The 12,401-nt window shown below is 43.1% G+C and overlaps 1 protein-coding gene across 1 annotated transcript; it reads right to left on the reverse strand.

The window, feature by feature from the left end:
* Positions 1 to 599: 599 nt before the first annotated feature.
* Positions 600 to 3,329, reverse strand: USP26 (ubiquitin specific peptidase 26; the record flags this gene model as incomplete). Its single annotated transcript, XM_084259023.1, has 1 exon — positions 600 to 3,329. The coding sequence occupies one exon, from the start codon at positions 3,327 to 3,329 to the stop codon at positions 600 to 602; it is 2,730 nt and encodes a 909-aa protein (XP_084115149.1).
* Positions 3,330 to 12,401: the final 9,072 nt, after the last annotated feature.

Below are 12,401 nucleotides of genomic sequence, written 5' to 3' on the forward strand. Positions count from 1 at the left end.
ACTATTTTTTCCCACTAAATTACTGAGTATGCTCAGCAGATAAGCGATTGTGCGTGTAAAGTCATACATGAAGAAACAAAAGATGCGATCATGTCCCTTTACAAATTATTAATATAAGTACATCAAATATACAACTGCAACATACACTGTGATACGCTATACCCCACAGTAGTTGTTCAGCTTTATCAAGTATCAGAATCTCAAATCAAATTGCTCTATCACCCCAGATTTTCTGAATCTGCAGTTACATGGTGGAACTCAAGAATTTGTATTTCTAACATGTTAGTCCATGTTCCTGATACATCTGGTTAGAGAACCAGTGAAAATCTACTACGTTAGAATACGGAAGCATGTTTCTATTCTAGTAGGTTCTATTCTAGTAAGAAAAAGAATGCTTAATTAGCCAGAAGTGTGGGGATGAGGGGTGTGTTACCGGGGTTAGAACAGAGATTTTCTCTTAAGAGTTTCTGTTTTAACTTTGGTCCTGGGTGCTGACTGCTTCCACTTCTTTGGCTACAGTTCAGAGTTTTCGTCCCATGGAGGAAACAGTAGCCAATATGGCTGCCAAGCAGATTTGTGCAACCAGGAATGTGTTCCTCTTACTTCTGCTCATAGGTGTCCCTTGTCCTTGCATGACGAGACTTGAAGTTCTGTTTTCTTCCCAATAGCTTTTTAAAGATCTCATTGTGCATGTAAAAAAAGATGTACCCAGTGCAAAGCCTAGCTGCCTGCATTGGACCCTCTTGGATACTTGATACCTGCAGATCATTGTATGTGAACCAAACTTGCCTCTCAAAGTCATAGGCATCACTGATATAATGGCCTGAATTTGGGGTCTTCCCAAGATGGCTGACAACACCGATGAGCCGATAGGCATGCTTATCTCCCTCAGGATTTCCATTTGTCTTTTCAGCGGATGCTTTTCCTGCCTTCCCTAGATCTAAAAAGTCTTTGTTTCTGGGGTTTTTACTGGACCCCGAGGCACCTAGGGAACTCCCGTCGGTATCCTGATAACTACAGTCCGCAGGTCTTCTGAGGTTCTCCATGCTGCACAGGGAGTCTAGCTCTGGACAGTTTTGAAGTAGGGACTCCCGAAAGACTTCTTCAAAGAGTCTCATCCCCTCTTGCTGGCGTTTCTGTTCAGCCACTTTTTTGATTTCGTCTTCATGAAAATCTTTGGTAGTCTCAGTAAAATTCTCACAATTTAACTCTTCAAATATATTCTTTTCCTCACATTTCTTTGGTTTAGGATTTTCAAGTACTTCTTTAAGATAAACTTCTGCAGGACAGGTGCCTGGGATACTGGTGGATTCACCTTCACCTTCATGGATCAGAGAAAGGGAGGGGTCTTTCCCATTTATCACTGAACCAACTGCTAGTAGCCCTTTCTCAGTGTTTGTTCCAACTCTTCCATTAACCAATTTGGTCTCCATTGTGTTTAGTTTAGAATATTTTTCCAGGTGTTCTTGCTGCTCTTCTCTGCTTGACCCTTTATGGGGAGTCTGACCTTTCTGTGGCTCAGATGCTTTGGTTGATCCAAAATGGGGAGCCAGAAAATCTTTGGATTTTGCGGCTAACTTCCTTGAGATTTTCGAGAAAAAGGCAGCTTTAGAAGTCATCTTTCGAAAGATTTTTAAGACTTGCAAATCCCTAACATGTATATTCTTGGCCAAGGGAAGAGGCGGTTTGGTATTTCCATTGCAAAGAGAAGACAAATGTAAATATTTGGAAATAACAACTTCTCGGTCATCTTTCCTTAATGACCAAAACTCATTAAAGTTATAGCGTTTCAGATGAACAATGAGGACCCTGGGGAGCCTACTGAATTTGTGCACAGCAATGGAACGCTTGTGCTCACACTTCTCACATGTATACTCAAGCTCTTCTGCTTTAAAAAAAAGGTCAAAAGTAGACTGAATAGACAAAGGTTGTGCTTTTGGTCCTTGGGGAAGGTTGACCGAGAGATAATTACTCTGCTCTGTCTTGAGAACAACATGACCACAGGTTTTACAAATAATAGAGGACAGCAACTCAAACTCGAAATTAGTGATAACGGGGCAAGAGAACACACCGGTGACAGCATTGCCAGCAAAAACCTGTTGAGGTGAATTTTCTTCTCCAGATTTACTTTCTGTCTTCTCAATGTTTTTGAAATTCTCCACATTCTCTTTCATCTGATCTAAACAGTGACCTAGAAACTCATGAGCATCATTCTGTACGTTGTCAGAATATATCCCTGCAACTGCTGAAAGGGCTGTTTTAATATTCACGAGCAACCTCTCCTTAATTTTGACATTGTAAATATCTTTCAAAGCAAGCAGCTGTGCCAAGCACAAGCTAAGAGCATCAAGGGAAGATTTACCCCATGGGAAACCCCAACTGAGTAAATCATTAGCAAAAGGTGGAATTGAAAATAGGGACTGCAAAACTGCATTCATATAACAAGTGTTTCCCAAATTGGGGAGGCCTTGCCATAGTTTCTCTGGGTAAATATCTAAGGTGATCTCAAATCCTTCCCATGCAGGCTCATCCTCATTATTCTTTGGATCTGAAAGAAGTGCCAAGTGTATTTTCTCACTGAGAGTATGGAGAAGACCAATGCCATCTAGGTAAGCGTTCCCAGTAGACTTGAATTTAAATGAAGGTTTAAAGCCCAGTATCTTATTCTTTCTCCATTCTTTCTTCACACTGTAATTTCCATACCCAAAGGGATTTCTCTTGGATTTCTTAAGTATTACAGATTCATTCCCGCCCATGAAGATTTGATTCATCTCTGAATCAGATGATAGCTTTCTCTTCTCACACTGAATTTCTAACTCTCCGTGGGTAAGTGTTGATGCTATTGATGTAAACAAAGGCATAGCCTGAAGGATAGGCACTACGTTTCCTTCTCCTGTCTCAAAAGATTCACTATCTGACTTCTTACACACTTTGCTAGGTGAGGTTTTGTTCTTCTTCTGTTTTGTTGTACTGGTAGTGATACTCACATCACTATTAGGTTCCAGGGATGGCTGAAGCCTCTTTTGATGGACTTTGTCCAGGAATCTCTTCAATTCTTTGGCATCTGTGGAAGATAATTTTTCAATAAACAATAAGTTATTATTTTTGAAAATTAAATGCAGGTGTTCTTGGTTGTCTCCGTAAGATCGATGGAACACATTTTTAATATTATTGCTTAGCTGTACAGTTGTGTGTCCTCCACTTTTGAAGTAGATCACCAATTTAACCTTCTTTCCATCCACTGTTTCAATGAATGCTTCTTTTGACTTAGACATCCCGGCATCCCTAGTCCACATTTGGACAAAACCATGTATCATTAGAGAATCCATGCTTTCTTTGCAAATAAAATACACTTATCCTGAATTAGTGGCAATCTGGAAATTTTGATTTGTTTTGCAAGTTCACCACTAGAGACAACAAAGAAATGGTTCTTTAGTCTCTATACAGAATGATCCTGCCTCTGGTTCTTGTACACGCTCTTTGGGTTCTGGATATCTCACTCTTTAGTAATAAAACCAAAACCTTTGAAGAGGTTAGTTGGTGTCTGCAGGGGAGCAAAATCTTGTTCCCAAGGCAAGGTTGCTATTGGGAAAAAAATAAAAATAAATTATTTAAGCTACCAGAGAAATGTTTGGCTAGGACTCAAATTCTACTCCTATATATATTAAGTCTCCTTTGTCCTGCAGTACTAGATTCTGTTCTGATGAATTTCTCTACTTCAACTGAAATCATTAAACATTTGGAAGACTTTCAATACATGACTGACCAGGATACTGACCAGTGTCTTGGGGAAGGGAGGGTGGAAGGAGGCAAAAGGGGTATGGGAACTGGTGGTTTGGTGGAGAGTGAGGAGAACATGCGCACATATAAAAGAGCAAAAATGTAAAACATTAAATTAAAAAATATGCTATCTTCCCGTCATAGAATGACCCCACAGGGCAACCACAATAAGTGAATAAGAAGGCAAAAAAAAAAAAAAAATAAATAAAGGGCCTCCCCGGTGGCGCAGCGGTTGAGCGCTGGGTTGCGAAGCTGCCTTCAGCCTCTGCGGCGCCGGTTCGATCCCCGGCTGCTCCCCGGCCACCAAAGGAGGGTCCCGCATGGCGCGCAGACCTCTCCTGCCGCCCGCTGCTCCCCTTGGCGGTGTGCTTCGGTCCTTCTACCTGTTCTGCTCTGGCTCTGGTGAATTCTCTCGCCCTCCCGCGCTTCTGCCCGTATCCAGTGCTTGCATAAATAAATAAATAAATCTTTAAAAAAAAAATTAAGAAAAGGGAAGGCATCCCTCAACCCAATTATCAGATGAGTAACTCTTGATGGCCAAAAAGTTGAAGGACTTCATACATGGGCCACTAAGAGTAAGTCAATCTTTCTCCTTCCAAATCCAGTTATGTTCTTGCCTTTCATTTGGTACCAGGGGAAGATTTTAAATTAAAATGTATCAGTTGTTCCAGAGCTATTCATCATTAAAGTAAACTTCAGAAATAGTGACATTCCTCCTCCTTGCCATTCCCACACCAGATCAAAACACCCAGGCAACTCATTTAAAAGTTACCAAAGTCAGAGTGCTTTGCTCCCATTTGACCCACAAACTCGGTCTATTACATTTGGTGGATCACCTACACGTGTAACTGCTGATGTCAAAGGAGGCAAAGTTGTGCTTTGTGCTACTCCTGGTAAGAGGTGGAGGTGGGACCTGTGATGTCTAGAAGCTTGCTGCCAGGTTCAAAAACTTCCCGGTAGAAACTCTGCTCAATGCAGAGTATTACGACTCCTGTATGTCTGCTTCGTGCTGAGCGCCGTGGCCAGTGCTCTCAAGGACAGAGGGCTGAGAGCTTGCACTGCACCTAAACTATTACAAGCCTGCATGGCGCTGTGCAAATATCCTAAGGGAAAAGCATCCTTGCTTCCAGTGGGGACAAAGAATCTGGGAACATATCCTTTCCCTGCCATTTTCTGGAACTTCACACATACTCACATACTCAGGGTAGGGAACAATGTTTTGCAGAAGAAAGGATCTCCTGAACTGAGATCTCTTGAGCCCTCCCTCAACCCTACACAGTGCCTAGCTTTCTCCCCTGCTTTGCTGAGCAAATAAGAAATCGGCCATTGGGAAGCACGCCTGAAAGCCTGAGCGTGCGAAAGGGCAAGTTATTAATTTTATATTAAGATAATTTAATGAGGACTTGTGAGGCTTTTGGAGTATTTACCCTCTGCACGCTGTATTTATAGCTCCCACCATTCATGCTTTCATTATTTCCAGAGCAAGAAAAACTTGAAAACAAATGTGAACAAACCCTTCAAATTTGAATGCACCTTTCTCCTTCCCAAAACATTCATTACAAAAGGAGAAAATTTGGAGGAAGTTACAGGACGCAGATAAATAAATACAAGACGGATCTTTAGGCTCAATGACTGTGAGAAAATAACATGGCTGTGTCAAGCCTCTTCCACTGACATCTGATTACAACCACAATCGCCCACATACACTCAAGGATGTATTTACTGTGCTGAATGGGAGGAGGGTCAAGCTACAGAAGATGGTTTGGTACAAGTGGCGAGTTTTCATTTGAAAACATGTGGAGTGAGAGAGTAAATATACCTTGCATATGGCGAGAAATTCTGTTCAAGCCTGACCAGATAGGCAAGATGAAGGATGGGTGAGAGAGCATGCTAGCCCTTGTATGCGCTAAACAGAAAAGATAAGGCCAGATAATGACCATACACATGTCCACTAATTTCTGGGTATCCCCAGTAATCCCGAGCAAGAACTCTGCAAAACCAAACAACTTCAATTCACATTTATTTTAAGTTAAACGTAGCTTAGTAGCTTTAAACAAGTCAGTTCCTCTACCAGAGCCCATCAAACTAAGTGGAAAATGGCCATTAAGCCTCTACCCTTCCATTGAGGATTCCACTCTATGAAACTATGAGTAAAGGTAGAATACACTTGGTAAGCATGTTGGACTTTCCAAGACAGTCCAAATAAAAGATAATTTCCCCATCAATTAGATGATATGCATATAACCTGGGCTTGGAAGCAATGGTCACCATACAAAACATAACTGCAGGCTACGAGTAGGTGAAAAGGCTAGGTTTGGCAAATGGAAAGAAAGAATTCTCAAAACCCAAGGGTATTCATCTATCCATTCCTTAAAATGTATGGCGCACCGGCACCCATTATGTTAAGTTGCAGATATATAGAAGAATGAAAAGTAACCATGCTCTTTGAAAACTTTCATTCTAGCAGAGAAGGAAATGCACACACAAAATACGCAGACTATTAGATGGCTGTAACTGCTAAGGAAAACACAAAGGTATGGGAACAGGGTGTCGGGTGGGGGGGGAGTGACCCCGGGAAGGCCTGAGTGATTATGATGACATTATACAGCAAGGTCTTGAAGCAAGTGAGGGAGCAAACAGAAAGAAGCAGGGTGTGCTTGGTAGAAAGAAAAATAAATTAAAAAGGTCCTCAGGTGGCACTGTGCTTAGCATGATAAAAACAGAAAGCGGGCTGGTGTGGCTGGAACACAAGGTGTGAAAGTTTTGTAAAAGAGCAGGAGAGTGAGAGGCCTAGAAAGCTTGCTGAGCAGCACACAAAGGGCTGACTCAAGGCTACTGGTCATGAATTTACAGTGAGACCAATCAGCATATTAGTGCTTTTTCTCCAGCTATTTTCAACTCCCAGCTGCTGTGGTACAGATGTGTAACAGGCAGAGCCTTGAATTTAACTTGCTCGTGATTTTGCCCTTCATAAATAACCAAGTAAGAGGAGAAGGGAGCTGAAGGTGTAGAGAAGGGAATGATTATAAATATGAACCAGAAAGGGTGAAATAAGGCAAAGGACAGAAACATGTTAAGGCCAAATCCCATGAAATATTAGGGGGTGGGACAGAAGCATCAGGGGAGCAGGAGTTCAGCTCTCATTTCAGTAGCTATAATTCTCCCTCCTGCTTCTAAGCAGCTGTCAACTGCTTGCAGACTTCCTTCTCCTATTCTCCTCCCACCTTCCTTTCTGCTCTTCTTTTCATTCTCACCCTGGCCCCAAAGCTGGAATTAACTAAATGGGAATGGGGGATGGAGAGTGGAAGGCTAGGGGTATGTGGGCAGGGTTAGAGGCAGGCCTGATCAGATGGGGGAGGGAGACCGTCCCCTCTCTTTTTTCACCCTCCTAAGTCTGGGTTAAAGGTCAACACATCAAGAGGCACAGTGCCTCCAGAGCATTAGCAATTAAATCCTGTCATTATGTTGGGTCCCGGCTTCAGTGCACATGGCTTTTCAAAATGATTGGATCAGGGCAGACTCTGCTTCTTTCTCCGGCTTAAAGGTGCATTTCTGCGCTCAGCAAATGTCCAAATCATTGTATAGCAGGGAAATGCCATTATTTTGCCTCTTGACATACACTGCACATAAATCTCTCCATAGGAGGCCCTGACCAAAATGGGGAGAATTCTCTAGACTAGCAAATTGTTCCCAGGAACTATTCAAGCTTTGAACCTTTTCTGAGAGACAGACTTGACAGAGCTTTTCTTGTTTTGTTTTTCATTCTTTTAAAATGATTATGTTAGTGCTATTAATAAGACATAGTTGATTAGGAAAACAGAATGCAGCTTATTTTCCCAAAGTTAAATATGATTTCATTAAGTAAGAGTGCTCTTTCATGAGAAAGTACACACTTGCTGCGCTGAAATCATGATAAATGAGGCTTTCTGGAAATTAATTCCTTTTCTCTTATAGCAACCCTCCTAGTATTTTGTAGCCCTCTCTGCTAAGTATTGCATTTATTTGCTTATTCACTCCCCAAAATGTTTGTGGAGACCTAGTCAACTATGGACATCGACTATGTACAAGATCCAAACGTGAAGCAGTAAGATATTCCTCACCCCTGACAGCATGGAAAACTAATGCAAACAATGGCAGCACAAGGGCAAGCACATTAAGTAAAACTCCGTGTCACCTAAAAGCCCACTCGCTTCCTGCCATCTCAGCGTCTTGTAGCATTTCCTTGCTTCCTGGAATTTCCTAATAATCTCCCTCCTTTGGTCTCAGTCTAGCCTTCCTTTTAAGTGTCTGCGTATCCTTTCATCCTGAAGTTTGCCAGGCCTTATTTGTCCTGCCTCAGAAATCACAAAGCATCGGCGTTTCGTAAGACTGTCTCTTATTTTGTGCTGCCTTGTATTATTGCTCTTCATATGCCCCAAATACAAATTCAGTAGACACTGGAGAGCAATGAGTTTGGTTTGGGTCTGTGTGGAGTGACACTTTCCTCTGTCTGGAAAATCATGTCCCTGATGGTGAACAAGTAGGGGTCCTTTCAGGGTTGGGGCCAAAGATTTCTCACTTTCCTTAAGAAAACAGTGTCCACAGGAGGGGATTACACTAAGTGAAATAAATCTAAAGGAGAAAGATAAATACTGTATGATTTTGCTCCTTTGTGGCATATAGGAAAAAAAATAACCAACCAAATCAGACAAAAATAAACCTTAGACTCTGACAACAAAATGGCAGTTACCAGAGAGGGAGGAGCAGGAGAGAACAGGCTGGTGGAAGACGGGTGACTGGACCCTCCGTGGCGGATGTGGTGTGAAATACGCAGTTGCTGAGGTGAGACACTGTGTACCTGAAACCTACCTACTCAGCTTTGTGAATTAATGTAGCCTCAATAAAAAGAAAACAGTGTCCAAAGGTTCAAAATAAGAACTAGCGGCAGGGCAGGCAGGGGCGAAATTAAATGGGCTGAAAATGTGACCAGAAAATGGCTACCGTTTTCTCTCCCCTGCTCCCCCCATCTGGGGACAGTCCCTGGGCCACCTAACTCGGGGTTCTCCCTCCAGATTTGGTCCAGCAAATGAGGTTAAAGTAGTTCCTCCCTTAAGGTTTTGTCCTATGGATGTAATTGTGAAGTTACGTAAATCTTTTTCACAATCAGCATCTCTTATATAAGTTTTAAAGACACCTCACGAGACTTTTCCCTCCCTCTTGCCTGGCAATATTGGCAAAGGTGCAAAATCAGTAACAAGCAGCACATTATAAAAGAATTGCAAAATTCAAGGCAACATTCAAGGGGGAAAAAAGAATTGCTACACACGTGAAGAAAATCAGCAGTTACCAAAGATTATTTGAAGTGAGCCTATTCACTGGCAGCGAGCACTGTGGAATTCGACCTGCTCCTTTGTTCAAGGCAAGAGAGAGGTGGGGGGAGGATTGGGGAATTGTTTCCAAAAGAGAAGTGTGACTGCATATTTCTTGAGCAGCCAAAATGTGTTAAGTCCAACTCCATACATCAGGGGCGTGGGAGATCTGGGAAGGAGGGAGGGGTAAACTACCTGGCGTCTGACTCAAACCGACAAGTCACGACGCAGAATGCGGTGGTCCCTACGACAGGGCAAGAGGAGGCAACCGTGAAAGCAACTTCGATTTTCCCCATTTGGAGAGGAAATGGTACAAGATTCGTAGTACTAAGTGAAGGATAACTGGACCACAATCTCAGGAAGCAACCATCCCAAAAAAACTGTTGGCAAGAAAAAAAGTGACCCTCCAAGAAAGAGGCCCTGGAATTCTCTGCAGGAGATTAGGAAATAAGGGGGAAATCACAAGAGAAACTGGATCCCTTGGTACTTTGCTGTATAGCAACGTCCAATTCCCCCAAAACTTTTTTTAAAGATTTATTTTTATGCATACAAGAACTGGGGTACTGGCAAGACATGTTGGGGGCGGGGTTAGAGGACTCACTAGAGACAGAGTGGGGAACAGAACAGGCAGATTGACCGAAGTACACTGCTGAGGGGAGCAGCGGGCGAGTCAGGAGCGGTCTGCTGCGCCATGTGGGTTTCTCTCTGGCTGGCTGGGGACCAAACTCGTGCTGCAGAGGCTGCAGATTGCTTCACAGTGCTGTGCTTAATCCCTTGAGCCACCAGGGAGGCCCTCCCCGCAAAACTTTAAGACTATCCTTTTAAGATCTAAATGGAGTAGATTCTGCTGCTCTGGCTCAATCAGGGATGTTTTGGCCTCACAGGACACAAGGGGGAGCTATAGCATTTTCGTTTCCATGGTAAGGAGGGCAGTCATTCAATGTATCTTCAGCTTGGTCCAGAATACATATGACACAGGTCTAGAAAGAGCTGTGAGGGAGCTTTACATAGACACTTTTTGAGAAAACGAACTTGGAAAATAGATTCAATGCCAGAAGTACTGGAATGAAAATCCCTAACAGCGCCTTCAAAACATCCATCTCTCTTATCTGAAGGATCAGGTCCCTGAATAGGACAAACACAAACATTTCCTGAAATATCCTTAAGAATGTCTTCTCAAAACCTAAATCATACCTCTAACCCCTAAAAAGTGATTCTCCTACTTCCTTCCTACTTATGTGGTCCCTCATCTCTCATTCTGTACACCAGATCTCTGCTGCCATTTTTAAAAAAGCACAAGCTCATGCATGTATGAGAGAGAGAGAGAGAGAGAGAGAGAGAGAGAGAGAGAGAGCGCAAGAGAGAGCGCGCACGCTCTAAAATCAAAGAAACTCACAATCAGTGCTTCCACGTCCTTATCTGGAACTTTGCAGCTCCTGCTTCTGAGATGTCTCACTGATCACGGAGCTCTACTCTCAGCTCATTCTGGAAGAAAAAGAAACTCATAAAGCTGGAATAAGGAAATGAACAGCTGCTCTGGTCTTGCATCCTTGAAGAGAGTCTCTAAGACTCCAACAAACCACCTCAGTCCTCTTCTTTCCCTGATGACGTTTGAGGACTGCTAAAATGGTGGTCACCCCCCAAGTAAAGCTGGCTCCAAGTTCTGAGCTACGTTTGTTTAAAAGAGGCACACAGAAGGAAACACCTGACTGCAGAGGGCACAGGAGCCTTCAAAAACAGGGAGCAGAGCCGCATGCAACGACCTTGCTTCCATACATTCTGCACAGAACCCTGACAAAACCCGAATGTGTTTCCGTGCCCTGAATGAACTTTTAAAGAAGGGAAGCTGTGCTTAGGGTAAATGGTTTTCAGGCTTTTCTGCCCTCCTGCCATTTGTCACATTGTTACAAGTTGTGTTGTTTACTTCTGCGGGCCAGGAAAGCAGTATTGAGATATCTGCCAAGAGAAGCAGCAGCAGAAGAGAGAGGCGGGAGAAAGAAGCCCTGAGTGAAGACTTGCCGGAGGCTTGGAGGCCTCTTGGCCTCCTGGGCCCCCTGGTACCTCTGCCGTGTACCTGGTTGCTGCACTACATGTAAAAGCTCAATAAAAGCCTGAGAAAGCCACCAAGGGCTTCAGGACTTTCCTTTACCCGGTCGGCTCGGATCATAGAGAACCAGCTCTGTGCCTTCCTGGCATTACACGGTAACTAGTAAGCAGTGGAGGTTAGCACCCTAGGTGAGCACTCCAACGCTCTAAGCCTGTAGTCCGTGATCAGGGCCTCCAGCTCACTGTTAATCCTTCATAATTCTGTCCATCGTTTCGTCTCTCAACCTAGTATCTCTCTCCTCTCAACTCTTGCTTCCTATCTCTGTGAACTTTGCAATACACACACCTGGAGACCAGCAGGACCTACATGTTCGCCCAATTCACACGTGCTGAGAACCAAAATTGTGTGTCTCAGACAGCCTACTCTTCTATTAACATGTGTATATGTCCCCCGATAGCCACTAACATGACTTTATGTTTGGAGACATTTGCCCAGGAACATGTAAATTGTAAACAGCTTTATTGTTCGTTCCAGCAAGTCTTTAAAAGGAGGCATCAAGTGACAATATAGGCCTAAAGACTTCTTGAAAAATCTTGCCGCCAAATTCCTGTTTTGCTATGCCCACCTCGTGATACTAGCTATTAGATCATGATCTTTACCCATTCCAAATCAAGCTGCACCCTCCCACTAGGAGACTTCAAAGTCTCGACATCCCAGCCTCTCCTTTCCTCTCCTAGAATGTTATTAGACTCTGTCAGCACCAAAGTTCTCCCTTACAGTGGTAAGCAACAAATTCAATTAGCTTTGTCTTGGCAACAGAGCACTCTGGTAATATTTTGGAGAGCCAATATTCAACATCCCACCCCCATAAATATTAAATCAGGTAATGCATGGGGTGAAATAATGGATGTTAATTTGGCTTTGGCAGGCATAAGGTAAATACTTTAGGGCTGACTTTGAAGGGATTTGGATTTGATTGTTTTTATAGCCATATTTTTATGGATTTTACTTTTCCATGTCTGTGACTGGACACACCAGAGCACATGTGACAAGAGACCACATACCCTAGAGCAGAGGCTAATTTAAAGCCAACACTAAAGTGAAGCAATTGCTTTCTTTTCTTTAGAGTCTACTTGTTTCTGTTCAATAAGTAAAACACCTTTGGAATTTGGGGAACAACCTATGTTACTTTTCTCTGAGTTGCTGGTAACTGTGTAAGCTTCTGC

The sequence above is a fragment of the Talpa europaea genome, assembly GCF_964194135.1.
Source record: "Talpa europaea genome assembly, chromosome: X".
NCBI classification, from domain to species: Eukaryota; Metazoa; Chordata; class Mammalia; order Eulipotyphla; family Talpidae; genus Talpa; species Talpa europaea.